The sequence below is a fragment of the Engystomops pustulosus genome, chromosome 8, assembly GCF_040894005.1.
Source record: "Engystomops pustulosus chromosome 8, aEngPut4.maternal, whole genome shotgun sequence".
NCBI classification, from domain to species: domain Eukaryota; kingdom Metazoa; phylum Chordata; class Amphibia; order Anura; family Leptodactylidae; genus Engystomops; species Engystomops pustulosus.
This window is the reverse complement of record NC_092418.1, coordinates 69,446,317-69,467,434: the sequence shown is the minus strand read 5'-3', so window position 1 is coordinate 69,467,434 and position 21,118 is coordinate 69,446,317. Positions and strand designations below refer to the sequence as shown.

Below are 21,118 nucleotides of genomic sequence, written 5' to 3'. Positions count from 1 at the left end.
GTAACAAATTGCACTTTATAGTGACGATATTTTATATTCCATGCCGTGCACCGCCATCTTTTTGAGAGCAGGCTGAAAGCCTGGTACCTGCTGTTGCCGTGGAGGAGGGGTGACCGTGCCTGCTCCGGGGTCTCTGAGGTGTAGCATCTCTCTCCGGAGGTATGCGCGGCACCGTCTTTCCTCCCTCCTGCTGCGTCACCCGCGGTGCGTCCTGCGGCGGGAACGGGAGCCATCTTGGGCCTTCCCGGAGGGTCTGGCGCGTCTCTCTGCTGACGCCGGAATCGGTCCAGGTCCTGTGTCGGGGCTGCGCTGTGGGTGTTTGCAGTCCCCGTCCGAACCGCGCTTCTTCTCCTCCTGTTTGACATAACAGGCAGCGGGGATTATTGCCGGAGACCGGGTATTGGCGTCTGTCAGTGAGGAGCTCCTAAGGTGAGTGTCCTCACTCCGCCATGTCTAAGCCACGCCCCCCTGCATGTTAAATTTTGAAGGTTTGATATGATTCATTTGGTCAGTGTAATCATGAAGGCATATTTATGTCACGGTTTAGTTCTTTATCTCATTTATCTTATATTCAGGATTTTTATGCAGGAATTACAGAAGCTGTTGAATCAGGTTTAAATTTACGGCTCTATAAGTATTTTATTACAAATTTAAATTAACAAATGATATAGTTGATGAGAGGCATGCCAGATACAGTATGATGTGCAGTGTCTTCAAGAATATCCAGAACATTTAGTGCATAATGATATTTAATAGAATGCAACAACGGGTGCGGTAGAGAGTAGGAAAAGCAAGTGCTGCTTGCCCCTCCCCTATCCATAGAGAATAGTGGCTCATAGCCGTGCTCATGGCCAAAAGATAAAGCAGGCTCTATCTTTTATGCAGCCATGGCACGGTACAGTGGGCACACGTTGTGCTCACCATACCGAGCCCAGGAGCCATAGACAACTATGTCTGGACATATTTGTGGCTGTATATACCGTATTTTTCGGACTATAATGCGCACTAAAAATCCTTTAATTTTCTCCGAAATCAAAGTTGCGCCTTATAGTCCAGTGCGCCTTATATATGAACCATACTTACAGACAACAGCTGCCTTGAACTGTGCACAGGTCTGCCACCTGCTGGTCATTCATCCTTAGCAGGGATTTATTGATGGTGCGCCTTATACTCTGGTGCGCCTTATAGCCCGAAAAATGCTGTAGGTTCCCCATAGGTTCGTGTGCATGCATTCTATGCCTGTATAATTTTTTGATCCTACTTTTCCAGTGCTGCAAACGTCTCTTCTGGTCTCTACTCTTGATTGTGGCTTTACACAGCAGGTAAATAGCTTGGAATGGCCAAACACCCAATTATTGAGCAAAGGAGTGACCCTTTTCAGTCAAGAATTAGAATCCAGCAAGGACCCCAGCAATGGCAATGTGGGAGGTGTGTGCAGATCCTTTTACCTGCTAGAAAACCCTTTATGGTTCAATAAAGCTTTATTAAGATTACAACAATAAAAGCAATCAAACACCAAACAATAACAGTGGAAAACATTGGAAATAGACAATTCTCATCCCCAATGGAGGAGTAAAACACCATTTAAGAATGAATAACAATGGAGTTGAGGGAAGAAACAAACTGTCGATACCAAGTGCCCCGCATATGATGAGTCATCAAAGTCACAAATAACACAGATTAATATACAAGACTAGACAAGACAAAGGTGAAAACAGGAATAAAAGAAGGAAAAGGGGAAAATGAGAGGGAGTCTCAACACATCCCTATCAGGTTCAGTCAGGGGGATACGTCACAGAGGTCGGGATATAGGAATATCGGGATATACACTTGTCCAGAAGGGTCCACTGGGGAAGTGCAATAAGTACCATCAGGGCAGAGCAGCTGTAGAGACCAAGGATGCACATGTGTATGGTGACCCTGTCATCATTGGCTTCAGCTCTTCCATCCTGTAACGTGTGACAACCTAGTCCGTCCTAGAAGGAGTGGATCACCATTTTTTTTTTAGAAAACCCTGCAAATGTGAGGAAAACTTACTGGCTTGGTAATCAGGTGTAAGAGATAACCATTACACCAAAAGCAAAATGCAATCAGAACCATGACAACATTAAATTACATGAATGGAATATTTTGGGCTTTTTTTTTTTACTTGTGTGTTTTCATTCTTTCCTTGGTCAACCAGTATTCTACAGTACAATGGAGGGCATCAAACCTATATGAGATGATGTCACTCATACATGGTATGTGAGACTGTGGCTTTATGGGGTATCTTGAGTAGAATGCACTACACTAGCTTGTACTGTTTTTCACTTATAATTTTTTTTATTGTGAGATGCATTTGTATATGTATTAAGTTTTTTAAAGTACAGGCAGTCCCCGGGTTACATACAAGATAGGGTCTGTAGGTTTGTTCTTAAGTTGAGTTTGTATGTAAGTCGGAACTGTATGTTTTATCATTGTAACCCCAGCCAGAACTTTTTTGGTGTCTGTGACAATTGGATTTTAAAAATGTTGGGTTGTTATTAGAACCAGGATTAACACTAAAGCTTCATTACAGACACCTGTGATAACTGTTATAGCTGTTTATTGTAGCCTAGGACTAAAGTACAATAAATTACCAATATCCAGAAGTCCGTTTGTAACTAGGGGTCGTATGTAAGTCGAGTGTTCTTAAGTAGGGGACCGCCTGTAGTTATTTAGGTAATGTGCAAACTTTGGTTCCAGAATGGTATACATGGCTGGGTGCAGTCAGGGAATCTGCCTGCTTGTGATTTATACTATTTAGGTAGTAGTAGTAGACTTGTATAGGCTATATATACTTATTTTTACCCGATAACCCTTTGTCAGGCAAGCCAAAAGTGCATAAATGTGGTGCACACTAATAGTTTTTTATTGTAAAAAGTGGAAAAAGTCGTCCCCCCCCCAAGCTATCTCATTATACAAAGGAAGGTCATTAAAAAATTTGGTTTTGCTCTATGTGCATTGATGCAGAGAAAAAAGTATTTATGTTATTTATGTTGATAAAGGCAGAAAATAATGATTAGAAAAAGCAATTTGAGATTTGTGTTCTTAAAAAATGCCTGTAGTAGGCATTTATGAAAAGAAAACCCTGAAAAATAGCCTAACACAGAAAAGGGGTTAAGTAATGGTAAATATTAATACTCATGGAAATCACCAGATGCTGTTTTTCTTCGCTTGAATTATCTGCCAGGCCTTTACTGCAGTGGCTTTCAGTTTCTGTTTGTTTGTGGCCTTTGTGTCTGAAGTTTAGTCTTTAACAAGTAAAAATCAAGTGAAATTGGCTTGAGATCAGGTGAATGACTTCAAGAATATTTCACTTCTTTGCTTTACTAAACTCCTGGGTTGCTTTGATTTTATGTTCTCGGTCGTTGTCCATCTGTATTATGAAATGCTGACCAATCACTTTGGCTTTGGATCATGAGCTGTAACACGTCTTCCCCATACTTATTTCTTTCCATCGATGTTGTAGAGGTTGATCTTGGTTTCATCTGCCTACATCCTGGGGAGTGTTGTCCACTTGGTTGGATGTTGTTATGGGGCTTCTCTTCACCATGGAAATTATTCTGCAATTGTCCGGTGTCCTTTGTATATTCCAATTGTTCCAATCCTTGAAAACAGGGTGGCACATGTTAATGAGCCAAATTTTAATGTGGATATTCTCAAAGCAAAACTGAGAGCATGGACTTTATGCCCATTATGTTACATTAAAGAAGTTAAAAAAATAAATTGGTCCTATCTGCACACAATGTATACAAGGATGTGGCCTTTACTATAAATATATACATAATTGTTTATTTAAGTTTTTGGTTCTGCTATAAATGGGGTAAAGATGCTGAATTTCTGAATTTAAGGAAGTGCTGATGAATGTGATATTTTTGTTCATGTCTCTCTGATGTGAGTGCAGCAGCTTTAAAGCTCCATGCACCCAGATAATTGAGTGATTTCCTCTGTAGCTATTTTAATTTTCCCCCTAATTCTTCTCTATAACTTCATGTTCTTTGCAGTATAAATAGTCATGTAAACCTGAGACAAGCCTCTGCATTTTAAGCAGGTTTTTCTTCCTCCTGTTTGCCGTTCCATTCTCATTGCCATCTGATTAAAACCATTTTTCATCATTTAGAAGTGCAAAAAAGAACTGATGACAGTTTATCGTCACAGTCAACTTTTTTTGCCTCAAATGTGTGTAAATTGGGCATTTTTAATATTGTCTTATCAGTCTTGTGTTCTATATTGCTGATGACTTCATTCGCTTTCAATTCAATGCTTTGGTTTCATTGGGGTAAACTAATAGATTATGTATGCGATATTTGCACAGCGCTGATTGAATTCATCTGGTGGGTTTCAATGCAGTTCATATATTCACATAATTGTCAGCAGCCAAGATGAAATTCGGGACTGTTGCTCTCAGACATTGTATGCCTCTCACATTACCTGGCACTGGGTGACGCATAAATAATGCCTTGACTTGAAGTCTCATAGTACATTTCCATCCTAGCTCGGGAAATGGACATTGACTAACTCTTAGAGTCTGAGGTGAGGAGATAGTATTCGGCTGGCATGTGGCCTTCTAGTTTTACATAGGAAAAAGAAGCATTCTTTAGCATTTTCTCATTACAAAGTACTCCTTTCAGCCCCTGGATGTAAGGGTAAGGTTGGATGAAACCTGACAATGTGAAGAGGAAAGAAAAATAGAGGAATAGAAAAGAGGGAGGCTGTGTAGCTTGGAATTTTCGGTGTACAAAATTAGGTTATTGTGATGGTGAAGTGATATCAGAGTAGCAATATAACAACCAGGCGTAGTGCTGTGATCTATACTTTAAGTTATAGTTCATCCCAGTTTCAGTCAACTTCTAAAAAGAGCACCACACCAATAATCAGCTCACAAGCATGCTCAGTAGTAAGTACTTCTACTGTCCTGTCTAATACCTGAACACAAGACTTTAAATGAAACTTGCCCCAATGCCCATGCACACTAGATTGCACTACGTTGTAAGGACACAACAGGCGGATTCCCAAAGTGTCAATGAAGGGCATAGATGTATCCCACTGTATACTCATAGAGAGGAATACATTGCTTAATTCCTCTTCCTTCCCTCTGAAAGCGGGGGGAAGGAGTGAACATCGGCAATCGCTGGTGTTTGGCTGCTGCAGATGTTCAGGGTGTTTCCCAAGTGATTTCATTGTCCTTATATGATGTGGGAGATTTGACCCAGTAGAGACCGTGGTAGCGGAGATTTGTGATGCAGTTCAAGACAGTGACACCAAAGTATAGCCCAAAACAAATCTCGCCTGTATTTATTTCAACAGCAGGTATAAAATAAAACATCCTTCACATTCAGGCATCAAAACATAAAACAAAATCCTACCTGTCTGGGTGCTAGCTAAACAGAGTTCCTCTAACTCACCACTAAAACACAAAAGACGTTGCTGCTCCAGGCACAGGGGACAGGGCTGTGTGCTCTCCAGCCTCCTTTCAGAGCCAACTCTCTCAGCTCTGCTCAGCAGCTTTATGCAGCCCGATTAGGCTGCTCCCACCACCTGTGTCCAAGGTGCTGGGTGCAGGGGGGTATGCACTTCTGTTCCATCTGCCCCCCCCCCCCTTCAATAGATTCAATAGCCTCTGCTGATCATATATGTCACTCAGCAGAATGGAGCAGGATGAAAAATTGCAGCTTGCTGCAAAAACTCATCCTCCATCTTCCAATATAAGTCTATAGGTGCCCTCAGTTTTCCCGCTGTATAGGCTAAGCGTAATAAAAAAAAAAACATGGTGTGAATACAACCAAAGTAAGCCAATGCTGAGGTTTTTCACAGATTTTCCAGAAAATAATTCAATGTATGCACCTGTCCTTCTATAAAAGGATATGTGGAAATGGAGCAGAAACTGTGATTTAGCAGTGACACTTTAAAACCCTGTTTTTGTCCCAGACCTGAACAGGATTTTAAAATTCGGGTTCAGCTAAAGTTTTACGGGTCCTATTCATCATTAATTGTTACCAATCAGAACAGGATGGGAGGTCACTATGGGGAGTCTTAGCATCTTCTCTCTATTCAGTATTTCCATTACAAATTTTTCAGTGAAATCAGAAGAGGTTTTCCAGGATTTGTTTTAGTTTAGAAGGCAGCCAGTTATCCAGTTTTATGGATAACTCTAGTCTTTAGCTCTTTAATGTAGAAAATATCAATGGTAACAGCGTATCTTACAAATGTAAGAGAGCATAGGGTATGTTGTTGTTTATCATTGGCAATAATGTGATCTCATATTTAATTTCGGGCAGGTCTTGTCATTTAAAGATGCAGTCAGTCATTGTTCTACTATAAATGTAAATTACCTCAGATTAGATCTGCCACATTGAATAAAGCTCGCTCAACATACTAGTGGAGATCCCAAAAAAGATTTATGCCTCTACATGTTTATGCAAAGTATTAAAATTAAATTCCAGCATTTAAATAGCTACAGCATAATTCTCATACAGAAGTACCAAGTTTTTATGTTTAGATACTAACTAATAGTACAATTGGATTGAGTATTTAATTTTATCTTCAACTGAATGTGCTTGGTAAAAAGAAGAATGTTAATGTTGTAGAAGTGAGTATTCAGTAAAGACAATTGTCATACTATCTGTTGGAGTAATTAATAAAGCTATCATATAGGGTTGTTATAGCTGTGTGATCACCTATATGATTAGGTTTTAGAGGTCTTACATTCTTAAGATTATAAGGTCAAATTTGAATATGAGTTCAGGAAGTGGGGAAAAGGAAAGTAAACCCTGGAGCTATTTCTACCTCTTCTATTCTTTCGATTGCCCTAAATGTGGTCCCCCAAATGGGTGAGGTTCTCTATACAAGTAAGGTAAAGGATATGGGAGATACACTGAAATATACTATAGCTGAATCAAAACCATCAGAGTGCATCAAAATATTGCTACCCAGCGCACTATTAACTCCAAGCTTAAGTCACAGCAAGATAGCAGTGCAGTACCAAAATAGAAAGGCAAGGGCAGTCATTAAACAGAGCCATTGTCAATTAGTAGCATCCAGATCCAGCAGTATTCACACAGGGTGTCTTTTAATAATAACGAGTGATACTACACGGACTGTAAGAGGATTTATACCTGGTAAAGAAGCTACTGAGACGCACCTGACAAGACATCACTCAGGGCTTTAACATTTGGCTAACTCTTTACCCAAAACAACCCACAAGTGATGTCTTAGTACTTCCCCTGATGATAATATTACACCAGACAACCCTAAAAATGTCATTAACCTAAGCCCTATCCTCCTATAAATTCTTGTTGCATTTTATGGAACTCCTCCAACAAGCTTTTCCTTTCATTTGTGGATCTTGTTGAATTTGAAGTTGAAATTCGAATGTGCAGGCAAGGAATGGATGTTTGAACGGTAGTATGAACTTAGCCTAACTAATTTATTTATATAGAGAGCCTCTCTAATTTATTGATACACAGTACTGACTGAACTCTCCCATACCAAAATAACAAATTAGCTTTCTTGCTTGACATCCCACAGTTGCCTCTCCTGTATCTTAGACACAGACGCAATGGATTTTTTTTTTATTGTTAGTATGGACCAGCCAATAGCTTTTGGCAAATTCAGACTATTAGTGAGCCGTTTGGTCACCCATATTATAATCCACCATTACATATATTCTGCTAAAGCATGGTTATCCAGATTAGTTATTTTATATTCTATTTTTATCTGATTCCTGAATAAAGATCTTGAAAATTGTAATTTTGTACTAGCAGCCAGGCAGTGTAAAAGTCACACTGTCAAGGTATAACATGCATGTCATGGGTTCAGATCAGAATGTCTAGACTAACTCATAAAACTGTGTATGTACGTTTTAAGAATTTCACAGTCAGCCATTGATGTTGTGTTTCAGTTTAGGGATTGTGCAGGTTAACATGTCATGTTTCTGTCAACTTTCCCTTTAATCCCCCTGCCAGTGACAGCATTCCTGGTATATTGCTTCCAGAGACTTATATGAACAGTATCATCTCCATCTCTATTCTCCGGTGTGACATTTGGAAGAGTTTAGGATTTGAACACAATGCTGGTTAGTTCAGGGTTGGAAAAGGTCATTATGTAAAAGCTGGGTGCATATGAATGATGAAATCTAACCAGGGAGCAGCGAATAAAAAATAGATGATTCTGCTGCTCTGCTTCTAGCAAGGAAATATGAGGTTTTATTCCCATTTCTTTGGAGTCTACAACAAAATCTGCTTTCTTCTCATGAAGAAGCTGTTTCCGTGCAGGTGCTGACTTCTATGAAGATTTATCATTTTTGCCTCTGCTCACCCGGGTTTGTTGTTGCTTATGGGCAGTAGAAATGCTGTTTGCACCATTGTTTGCATAATACTGAATATTCATGACCATCTCTTTTATAGATAAACTGAGGAATATTTTCATTGTCTGAAATACTCATTTTTATTCTGCAGCAGTTAAACTCCTAATATAAGCATTATTCAACATCCAGATGGTAACAGGCTTCATTGCAAATAACGTCTGTAAACATTAACAATTTGCATTGGAGCAAGAAGTACCTTTCAGCAAGGCTGGTTATAAATATGTATTCTTTGTATTGGTTTTATTTTTTAGTGGCCATCCCACATCTGGAAATGTAGACCGAATCCAACAGCTACGGATGGAGTATCAGCAGGCAAAACGGGAAGGCTTCTCTCTGTATGAAAGCGAAGATGTGCCAGGACGGTTTCTGGAATATGAGCAGAGTTGGGTAAGAATTGATGATAAAGTATGTACACATAATATTACAGCAAACATCTGCTAGTAAAATATCAAAAAGTTTTGGATATAAACATTACAATTCCTGTTCTTTGACAGTCATGTCTATGTACAGACAAATACTGCACATTGACCATATAAATAAGCCCAGTTACAACACTGTTAAAACCCTGTCTGTAAGTTAGATACTCTATGTAAGACCTGCTTTGATTCCAATGAAATGGAGATAATGGGGGAGATTAACGAAAAGTGTCATAGAGGTAAACTTTTCTAGTTGTTCATGGCCACCATTCAAAGCTCAGCTTTTTTTACAGCAGTATATAAAATTAAAGCTGAGCTCTGATTGGTTACCCTGAGCAACTAAAACAATTGTCCTCTCCTACACTTTTGATAAATGAGGCCGATCATGTATTAACGCAGTACCACCACTTCAGAGTGTATGGAGCCATCTGCTTCTATGTGGATAACAGCTGATTGTTGAAGGATCCAGGTGCCAATCTCCAATTGATGAACTGTCATAGGACAAGGTTCTTGTAGGTAATCTAGCATCAAAATCAAGCATGAGAAACTACGGACTCAACTTTGTAAATTATGCTAATGAGTCAGAAGGGCTCTGGGGGTAGATGTGAAAATCTGGGCAGATCTGAATTTTGTGTTCTGATTCAGGGTCTGGGTGTGTCCCTTGCGCCCCAGAAATATATTGCCAGATTGGTGGGAGAAAAGCCCATTCGACAAATTGGTGCCCCTGGACAACTAGCCATGGCTTCCATTAGATAGCCATGGCCAGTTGAGCAGTGGCATAAATTTGTGGACTGGCTATTCAGCCAGCATCTGAACCCTTAGCCTGAATGGAAATTTTGGGTCCGCTCATTTCTATTTGCCAATATGTAACCAATATGCAGATGCATCAAGGTACTTCCTACCAACTAAAATGTAGATGTTGTTTGGGCATCATTTTTTTACTTTTACTGCTATAAATGGGGAATTCCAGATGCAATTCACAAAGGTGAAACAAGAATTATAGTAATGTGCTATAGATAGATAGGCAGGTAGGTAGATAGATAGGTAGATAATGGGAGCACAAATCCATTGTCCAGCACCAATGTATACACTGAATCATGCTTAAATAATGAAACCAGTCATTGAAGTCTGCAATTTATATCGGTAGTGTAGAAAAAAAAACTGTATTATTCTAGATTCCTGCCCACCATAGTCGATAGTCCACTCCATAGTCCCCAGTGGCTCTAGATACTGTATCACAGAGTAGAAATCATTGTACTATTTCTATATGCATGAGGTGTTTCCGGTTTTATTTCAGGACATACAATGGCTTTGGGTCACACCAATTTTTTCAACAAGTGAGAGTTAGATTATGCAGCCCTGTTTTTTGGCTTACATTAAGCCACAATTTTCTGTAAATCCCCATCTCCCATTGTGGCTATTGTTTATATATGCATATTTACTTTTCTTGAGCAGCCAAACAGCTTTGAAACACCTTATTGAAAAAAAATTATGTCGTTTTATGTCCTGATGTCTTGGTCACATTTCTGAACTGTTCCTGGGCAATTTGAAAAGTCTAATGTAAGATAATATTGCGCTGGGCCATCTGACGGCTCATTTTTTATTAAAACTTTTACCAATAAGTCTGTCAACATTACAAGATGTTCTATCACATGGAATGGAAACATATTTTAGATGTATTTGTCATTTTACTGTCAAGAAATTGGGGCAAAATTGTTGCTGACAAATTGTTACAAAATAGCAGTCATTTTGTTGTATTTACCTTGAAATCATTGTAACCATGTTAATGGACAGAGCTAAGCATACCTTTCCTGTATATAAACAGATGTTATCTTAGGTTAGATTCTATATAAATTAGAATATCAGCAAAAAGTTATTTTTTTCAGTAATTCATTTCAAAAAGTGAAACTCATATATTATATAGAGTCTTTACAAACAGAATTAACTTTTTCAAGTGTTTATTTATGTTAATATTGATGATTATGGCTTATAGCCAAGGAAAACACCAAAGTCATTATCTGTTATCAAATTAGAATAATTAACCCAAAACACCTGCAAAGGCTTCCTAAATATTAAAATGGTCCCTTAGTCTGGTTCAGTAGGTGACACAATCATGGGGAAAACTGCTGACTTGACAGATGTGCAGTCATTGACACATTCCACAATGAGGGTAAGCCACAAAAGGTCATTGGTAAAGAAGCTGAATGTTCACAGAGTGATTAATGAGAAGTTGAGTGGAAGGAAAAGTCTGATAGAAAAAGGTGCACAAGAAACCAGGATAACCGCACCCTTGATAGAATTGTTGATAAAAAGGCTTAAAAAATGTGAGGGAGATTCAGAAGGAGTAGACTGCTGCTGGAGTCAGTGCTTGAAGAGCCACCAGACGTATCCAGGACATGGACTTCAAGGAGAAAAATAACTGCACTGTTGCTCAGTGGTCCAAGGTGTTGTTTACCAGATAATAGTAAATTTTGCATTTAATTTGGAAATCAAGCTCCCAGAGTCTGGAGGAGGAGTAAAAAGGCACAATCCAAGTTGCTTGTGGTCTTGTGTGAAGATTCCACTATCAGTGATGGTTTAGGAAGACATGACATCTGCTGGTATAGGTCCACTGTGTTTTTATCAAGACCAAAGTCAGCGCAGCCATCTACTAGCAGGACTTTGTACCTGTCCACACTGCCAAAAGTAACAATACCTGGCTTAATAACCACAGTATCACTGTGTGTCTGATTGGCCTGCAAACTCACCTGACCTTAACCCTATAGACTATAGAGAATGTATGGATGGTAGATGAGAGACACTAGACCCAACAATGCAGTAGAGCTGAAGGCTGCTATCACACAACCTGAGGTTCCATAACATCTCTGCAGCGCCATCAAACTTCAATCCCACGCTGCATTGGTGCCGTCATTCATGCAAAAGGAGCCCCGACCAACTATAGAGTGCATTTACTGTACATACTTTTCATTTGGCCAGAATTTCTGTGTTCAAAATAATTTTTTCTTTTTACAGTCTTCTGTAATATTCCAATTTTCTGAGATAATAACGTTTAAGTTTTCCATGACACTATATTATATATGTTTCACTTTTTGAATTGAATTAATGAAAAAAAATAACTTTTTGCTGATAACTTTTACTAATTTATTGAGAGGCACTTGTACGTCGAGCTAGCTAAATTAATTATTTATCAGCTTTTTATATTTTTATAGTTTTTACAATTAGATTAGCACCAGGACTATTATAATAGAAAATGTTGATAGTTATTTGAAAAACCTAAGAATACAGGTATAATAGTGTTACATAGTGACTGACAGCTTGGCCCTATAAATGTATCTCTAATATTCTTATCTTATAGCCAGGACTTTGAGTGTTGTTTCTCTTCTTGACACATTTACTATATCTTTTCACCATCTACATCAAAGTTATTTATGCTCTGCACCTAGCAGCTTCATGGAAAGTTTGCTTGTTCATTTTTGTGCAGTTAGTGAGGATAAGTTTAATAGTTTACATGTTCTATTTAAAACTTATTGAAATCTCAAACTAAAGTTGCAGATGGAAAATCCTCCAAAAGTATCTTCACACATGTCAAGTTTGCATCTGGAAAATCTTACACTCATTTGCAATAGGGTTCATGGAAAAAAAATTGAGGCCAACAACAAATCTATACAAGGATTAGAAAAAGAGCTTATTTTCATTGGTTGGTTGGGGGGGGGGGGGTCGTCCTATGACATATGCATTTCAACTGAAATGCATGCAATCAGTAACCATTACAATTATAATAATCATCTTTATATAGCGTCATCATGCTCCATAGCACTTTACAACTTTATAGGGGGATAAAACGTGGTGCTCATTACCAATCGCATGTGCAAACGGGAGAAGCCAGCCCTGCCCCCAAATCCAATTAAATTGTATTTCAAAACATAATTTAACCAGAATGTGTGAATGCCTCTTCAGGCCATGTTTCCACGTTTATGACTGCATCAGAACTAGAGGAGCTTTGTCACTGAAACGCATGTGTTCTGGATTGACCACCAGGTACTCATTCCAGAACACATGTTCCCATGGCAAAGCTCCTCCATTCAAAATGCAGCAAAAAACACAATGTCAGACTGTGGCCTCAATAAATGACAGAGAATTTTGTTGTAATTTGCACAAAAATCTTTCTAAATGCCTTGTGCCATATTTATCAAGGGTTTAATACAGTTTAAACCCTTTAGACCTTTTTAGACCCTTTAGGTTAGACCCTTTTAGGACCAGTACGACAAAAGGTGTGTGACCAGATTTTGCCACAGTTAACTGGCGTAAACTAAGCCAACTAACTGAAGGTGCAAAATATGACTCGATACTGCAACAGATTTATCACTTGGATAAATCTAGAGAAGTATAAGGCCCCATTAATGTGGTTGTGATATGGCCTAACAAATTACAGCCAAATCACGGCCACAGTAGAAGTCTATGGCACTTGGTAAAGGTGCAGAGGCATGTGAAGAGTGGAATGGAGAGTGGAGGGGTGAGTAGTGCCCACTCCCCATCCCTTCACTACCCGGCCTTGTACTACACTCAGGATGTGGTCCAGTCAAGCTCACGGCAGTGTGAGTGAGGCCTTAGACTGGTCTTACCATGAACTTTTGACAAATCTTCCTCAATGTGTCAAATCCACAATGAGGTACTCATCTGTACATCTGTACCTACCGTCATAACAAGGTACTGATAGGTTATGGTCATACAAAGCTTTGTGAAAAGAATTCTGCCAAATTTTCTGTAAAATGAGCATCATTGAATATGCCCACAAGCAAAATGCTTTTACTATTTTATTACTGTGCAAAGTATTATTTTGTTTGTATTAGTAACTTATGATCTGTGTAGCACTGCAAAGTTTGATGATGCTATATAAATGAGGATTTATTGGTAATTGACGATCTTTTTTGTGTGAACATGCTCTTATCAGGCTTTCGTGCAGTATGAGTATATATTCCTTAGTTGGATAAATTTTACATTTTTAACAAGGTTTAATAAATGGACACACATATATGTTTTCCACTAGCAGAGTATACTGGATATGATTTGAAAAAAATTCCAACTGTGGTGGAATTGGCAAAAAACACACTTGCACCATATTTTGGTGAACTTTATTTTACAGCTTTCAATGTGCAGCCAAGAAGACAACTCTTCTTTATTCTTTGGATTAGTATGATTGCAGATATACCAAATTTATATAGTTTAGTTATGCCTTAATATCTTTAAAAAAAATTCAAAGACCTTGCTTCACCATATTCTAGCACTTGTAACTTTTTACTACTGGGTAAGGTGTCATTGTTTGTGGGACGCAAAGACACTATAATACCATTTTGAAAACTGTGACCTAGAGGCATTTACTCATAGATACAGGGACCGTGCCTGTGGTTACCTTCGTGTATTTATTATTCATGGCCTCCTTCCTTCTAAAGTCAACTTGTTCAATTATGCTAATGAGCCAGAAGGGGTGTGTGGATGTTATCAGAGCCCCTCTTTGCTGCAGCTTTACAGGCTGTTACACTGTCTCACCCTCCCCCTTCGTTCCTCAGCAGTTTTCCTACTCCCTCTGCCTGATGTAATCTCACTGCAGCAGAGAAATTTTAAGCACACAGTGGGAGCGTGGAAGTGCTCCTGCACAGTTTAACAGCAAGTGAAGCTACAGCATGGAGTGGCTCTGGTAACACCTACTATAGCTCTTCAGATCATTAGTATAGTTTTAAAAGTTGATTTTAGAAGGAGGAGGCATTGATAACATATATAACAAGATCATGGTGCCTTGATCTATATGTCCTAGGTTTATCATGCTTTATTTTCATGGTAGATTTCCCTTAAAGGAGTTGGCGACTTTTCAATAAATTTTTTCATTAGACATGTGCACTTATGTTTTGCTTCCTTTGAGAGATTCATCCTTCCCCCGTTCTCACATGCTGCCCTCTGCATATATACAGAAATTTCTGTTTCACATTTCTGTGGTGCGTCCTAATGGCATCACCCCCTGTGCCTCTTTTTCTCGCAGTCAGTCTCACTGACAGACTCCGGTAAAAGGGAAGAGCAACATAATCTTCTTGTGCAGTCCCCTCCTAATTTCTTTATGTAAAGAAAGAAGGACGGTCAGAGAATACGAGTCTGTAGACGGCACAAATGTAAGTAGCAGAACTGCTGAATCACTTGGTGAACATTCAGGGAATATTATATAGGCAGTAACGGCACATAGGCAATTTATGTGGTGAATCCCTTTAAGGGTGGCTTGCAATAGCTATAAGGGATTTCTTTCTCTACATAACTCACTTCTATGGTCTCTCACTTAACCAAACCAGGTACTTACACTGTACTGATGAGGAACAATAATTCAGAAACAGGGCTGTCTACAGTTTGGTTTCTATTCCTTTTAGAAAATACTTGCTGGTTTGGATGTAATGTATGCCCAGCTTATAGAAAGTCTTGTGTCCTTTCACAGTTTATGGTACTGATGGAGATAGTCAAGTACTCAGCTTTTCTGGAAGTGCCATAGAGAATATATAGAACAGCAAGGTCTATGTTTGGTGCTTGAGAGACCGTACAAGGTTGTGATCAGTTATGGTCAAAACCACATTCAGAAATGTATCAGAAATGGCAAGTATATGTGCTTTGGCTGTCATTGTAGATCAGTTATTTTAAGTCAAATACATTGAATATATTTCACACATAATACACTTATTTTTAACACAGTTTGAAGTGATTTTAACAGCACATAACTACAGTGTCTGAATTCACCTAAACTCAACCCCAATAATAATGCAGTGTGTCTAGAAACGCATATGATCAATGTTCCATAAATGATTTGAGCTTCTTTCTGGTTACCTATAATAATTAATGGGTCATGCAGAATTACGGGCTGGTGAGCAATGGCTCCCATTTGGAGTATGTGGTCCCCACAGTCAACCGGTGAGATGTGCTTCTTAGCTCCTTTTTCAGCCTTCACCTTGTGTTGTTTTATTACATAATGGTAATTGGGAGAAAGGAAAGGAAGCAGTGCAATCTTTATATATAAAAGGCAAAAAAGATTTAGTTGTTTGTGTGTGCTCACCCTTCCATGGGGCGTCTTGAGTCAAAGCCGTGCTGGATAAGAATCTTTATATATAATTCCTCTAAAGGGGTTTGCTTGTAAAAGAAAGTCATAAAATCTTTGTGATGATATAGTGATGTAACCGTGATAAAGATATACACTCACCGGCCACTTTATTAGGTACACCTGTCCTACTGCTCGTTAACACTTAATTTCTAATCAGCCAATCACATGGCGGCAACTCAGTGCATTTAGGCATGTAGACATGGTCAAGACAATCTCCTGCAGTTCAAACCGAGCATCAGTATGGGGAAGAAAGGTGATTTGAGTGCCTTTGAACGTGGCATGGTTGTTGGTGCCAGAAGGGCTGGTCTGAGTATTTCAGAAACTGCTGCTCTACTGGGATTTTCACGCACAACCATCTCTAGGGTTTACAGAGAATGGTCCGAAAAAGAAAAAACATCCAGTGAGCGGCAGTTCTGTGGGCGGAAATGCCTTGTTGATGCCAGAGGTCAGAGGAGAATGGGCAGACTGGTTCGAGCTGATAGAAAGGCAACAGTGACTCAAATCGTCACCCGTTACAACCAAGGTAGGCAGAAGAGCATCTCTGAGCGCACAGTATGTCGAACTTTGAGGCAGATGGGCTACAGCAGCAGAAGACCACACCGGGTGCCACTCCTTTCAGCTAAGAACAGGAAACTGAGGCTACAATTTGCACAAGCTCATCAAAATTGGACAGTAGAAGATTGGAAAAATGTTGCCTGGTCTGATGAGTCTCGATTTCTCCTGCGACATTCGGATGGTAGGGTCAGAATTTGGCGTCAACAACATGAAAGCATGGATCCATCCTGCCTTGTATGAACGGTTCAGGCTGGTGGTGGTGGTGTCATGGTGTGGGGAATATTTTCTTGGCACTCTTTGGGCCCCCTGGTACCAATTGAGCATAGTTGCAATGCCACAGCCTACCTGAGTATTGTTACTGACCATGTCCATCCCTTTATGACCGCAATGTACCCAACATCTGATGGCTACTTTCAGCAGGATAATGCGCCATGTCATAAAGCTGGAATCATCTCAAACTGGTTTCTTGAATATGACAATGAGTTCACTGTACTCAAATGGCCTCCACAGTCACCAGATCTCAATCCAATAGAGCATCTTTGGGATGTGGTGGAACGGGAGATTCGCATCATGGATGTGCAGCCGACAAATCTACGGCAACTGTGTGATGCCATCATGTCAATATGGACCAAAATATCTGAGTAATGGCTTCCAGCACCTTGTTGAATCTATGCCACAAAGAATTGAGGCAGTTCTGAAGGCAAAAGGGGGTCCAACCCGTTACTAGCATGGTGTACCTAATAAAGTGGCCGGTGAGTGTATTTTGACCACTTACTTTGCAGATTTTTAATGCTGCTTTTTCTTCTATCGCCGCATAAGCTCCTTATTTTAAGATTGAGCTCTGTGGGCGCCGGCTGAGCAGACACTTCATGATTCCTCTGTGCTATGAGATGCTGTGTGCTGACAATGTGCTTAGATTATCATAGTTCAGGGTTTATCTAGGGTTTTATTTAGCTTCTGAACATTCTACCAGCATCTGATACATAGAAAAAGACAGATGAGACAGATCGGGGTCTTGAGATGAATATACTTTAAGACAAAACGACAGAAGGCCATAAATAGTAGGTCATGAGGAGCGGCAAAATCGAGAGTATGTGTCCAATTTATCGGCTTTTTTTCTTTGGACTCCTGCGCACAGGACAAGTGTTACTTCCCTGATGAAAGGTCCTGGTAATGGATATTAAGAACAACATGAAAATTTGTTCTAACTACTACTGCAATCCTCATAAAGCTAAATTATGAACTATTCGGATAGTCTTCCGTTATAAAAACACGGTTATGTTTTTATGCTGTAATACTGTTTGCTCTACCTGCTGATAAAAGTATTAAATTTTGATTGCTTAAGAAAATGTTGTTTATAGCTGTTCCTGTAAGGGCAGAAATAGTTTGTGAGATAAATGGTGCAGTTTATACACAGTTTACAGCACAGTCACAGTTTCATTTGTCATCTACCATGTGTAATTAAGGCATCGTTCACATGGATGCCTCTGCTGCTGGTTCCCTCAGCTTCAACAAATCTACTTCAGGGAAATGACAGGTGAAATGAGGATACTTTTGATGAGGGAGGAGTGGAATGAGAAGACTGAAATCTTATCCAAGGCAGTTTTATAGGTTAATGCTGATAACAGGCAGTACCAGATGAAAGTATAATTTCACCTTGGCATACAAATTCTAATTTCATAGTAATATCCTAAAAGGATTTCTTAAGGTTTAAGTAAATATCTTCAAACTGGTAGAGAACATAACATTTTCTAACATTTGAACACAGGCGGGGATAGATTTATTCATTTTATCTCTGAACATGTCCTGGTTCTTTTGAACAGATTGACTGTAATTGTAGTGGTGGCAGTTACACATATAATAAAATGACAGGTCTAGATATTCGGATTGGTTGGAATGACTTCCATTGAAAGTTTGTGGGGTTATTGTATAATAAAAAAAAGAAAAACACGGTTACCCTATGTTTTTTTTCTTTTACAACGTTCAACATTCGGTATACATAACATGTTGGTTGTATTGCAGTCTATAAGGGTTGACAGGATAATGCTGACTGGAATACAAGTAGAAAGTACAGTATGTAGGTTTTTGTGTTCTGGAGAAGAAATAAAATATCCCTGCAAATATAAGAACAAAAATGGAGACATAATATAAATGCCACATGTGAATGCAGCCTTAAACAATTGCTTTCATGGAATATCTTTCACCAGTTGACACAGTGGGGCACATTTACTTACCCGGTCCAGGCGCGATACAGCGGCGGATTCTCCGACGCTGATTCAGGTCCGGCCGTGATTCACTAAGGTCTGTGCGCCGATATTCACTAGGTGTCGCTGCTGCGCAGAGGTCCGCTGGAGTTCACCTTCTATTTCTTGGTGCAGGTAAGCACGTGTCAAGCATCACTTTTTTTTTTAAATACCGCGGTTTTTCCGAATCCTTCAAGTTTTCCGACACCCACGCCCCCCATTTCCGCCGCATGCAACCCACCAAAATCCGATCGCATGTGCCAAAATCCCACCAGAATTCGGAAATCGTTGGGATACCCGACGGAATCGCACGATTCAGACCCTTAGTAAATGAGCCCCAGTGTCTTCCAGGACCTACGTGGGGTAGTAATATGTCACACCGAGAGGCCTTTGTTAGGTTCTCTGCCGCAATAACTATTGGCCCCCATTATCTTGTAATATTGGAAATGGGGTGAGGAAAAGAGACTCTCCCTATTTAAACCACATGGATTCCATTATAAATATCAACCATAGCACCTAAGGGGTTGAATTTGCTGGGTTCACAGTTATATGATGGTAGAATCAGGGCCGGCTCCAGGTTTCAGTAGTTCCTGGCAACAGAGCCTCAGTGGGCCCCTTTGCAGTGAACTAGTGTGGCAATTTTAAATTAAATATATACAGTCCCCATGACAGAGAGTAAAGGGTGTAACCCCTTTGCGCTCCATAACGTACTACTATGTCATGGAATACTAGTGTTACTACAAACAGTTCCTCTGGGGCCAGTGCCAGCACCCGATTTGCACATGCACCCTATGACTACAGCGCCCAGCATCTTCTGGAGGTGAGGGGAGAGCAGGGGAGCCCTGCTGGACTACAACTACCAGCATGTTATAGAGGAGAGGAGGTGTGCAGGGGAGGTCTGGAGGATTACAACTCCCAGCATGTCCTGGAAGCGAGGTGGATGACTGGTTTCTGCAGGACTACAATTCTCAGCAAGTCCTCGATAAGAGTGAGAGGTGTGACTCCTGCTGGACTACAACTCCCAGCATGTCCTAGAGGCAAGAGGGAGGTCTGGCTTTGCAGGACTTCAACTCCCTCCAGGCCATGAAAATAGTGGGAAGACCAGGGGGAAAACTACTCCCAGTATGCTGCAGGACTATAACTCTTAGTATGCCCTAGAAACAGAGACACTTTGGGAGCTGTAGTTTTAAGTTTACAGGTTTTTGGAGTTTTGTAAAGGATTTTGCTGGGTCATATCTACTCAAACTTTACTTCCCTCTCAATACCCGTTATATGGGGTCCACTGTAGCCCCCGTCATCCAGATACTGTCTCCCTTGGCCACTCCTGTAGACAGCAGCCTGGACTATCACTCCAGATATGTGACAGGATCACTAGCCAATCACAGGGAAATATTAGAGTTGTAGTTGTTTGCAGGCACCAATCACAGTGAGAGATTGGCTAGCCAATAGCTATGCAGATGGGCGTGTCTGATGGTTGTTTTATGTCAGCGTGAGAGAAGCAGTCTGAAGTGAGGCAGAGGGGAAGGGCAGAAGTGTTGTCACATGCAGAAGAGGAGTAGCTGCACGATCCCAAGTGAGCGGCATGTGTAATGTACATTAGATGCCAGCCCGGCTCCAGCACCCGTCCTCTCGTCAGCCCAGGTGATGGGCAGTGTGTAGCATGAGTGCCATGGGCCCTAGCTCTTGCCTGGGTATGCCGGGTGCTGGCGCCAGCCCTGGGTAGAATAATGAGTTGGGTTCTACTACGACTGACACCCACTGCTGATCAGAGATAACTCTGTGTTAACCCATTACACATCGCAGTCAAGCATGAAAAAAAGGTGAAAGCATTTTTAAAATAAAATTAAAGTTCCCAAAACACCGCCCTTCCGTAGAAATATATTGTAAAGTGCAAGAAACTGTTCAAAATAAGTTATGTGCTCCAATATAATACCACTAAAAATATACATTTCCTCTAAAATAATAAGCTCTCATCTTGCTCTGTCAACAGAAAATACTAAAGTTATGCCTCTGAAAAGATGGTGATACTTAAACAAATGAGATTTTCTCCATTTTTGTTTTCATTCTGTAAAAGTGGAAAAAAAATTAATGAGGCATAGTTGGTATGGAAAGTATTCAGACCCTCATTGCAGCCAATTGGTAATGTCAAAAAAGTTCTTATTTTGCTCAGAATAACTGAAATATCACATGATCTTAAGTATTCCGGATTTGGGGACCCTCATTGCAACCTGTCAAGCTGTCCCTACAGCTGAAAACACCCCCATAGCATGATGCTGCCATCACCACCATGTGTCACTGTTGACATTGTATTTGGCAGGTGATGAGCAGTGCCTGGTTTGCTCCACACATACTGCTTAGAATTAACACCAAAATGTTCAATATTCATATC

General features: G+C 40.0%; 1 protein-coding gene across 4 annotated transcripts in view; it reads left to right on the top strand.

Moving 5' to 3' along the window:
- Nucleotides 1–21,118, top strand: part of PARD3B (par-3 family cell polarity regulator beta) — an 862,331-nt gene that overhangs the window by 679,747 nt on the left and 161,466 nt on the right. For all 4 annotated transcript variants that reach the window (XM_072121091.1, XM_072121090.1, XM_072121094.1 and 1 more), the window contains one exon: nucleotides 8,638–8,773. In XM_072121091.1, the coding sequence (XP_071977192.1) occupies nucleotides 8,638–8,773 (136 nt within the window). The remainder of the gene's footprint in view (nucleotides 1–8,637; nucleotides 8,774–21,118) is intronic.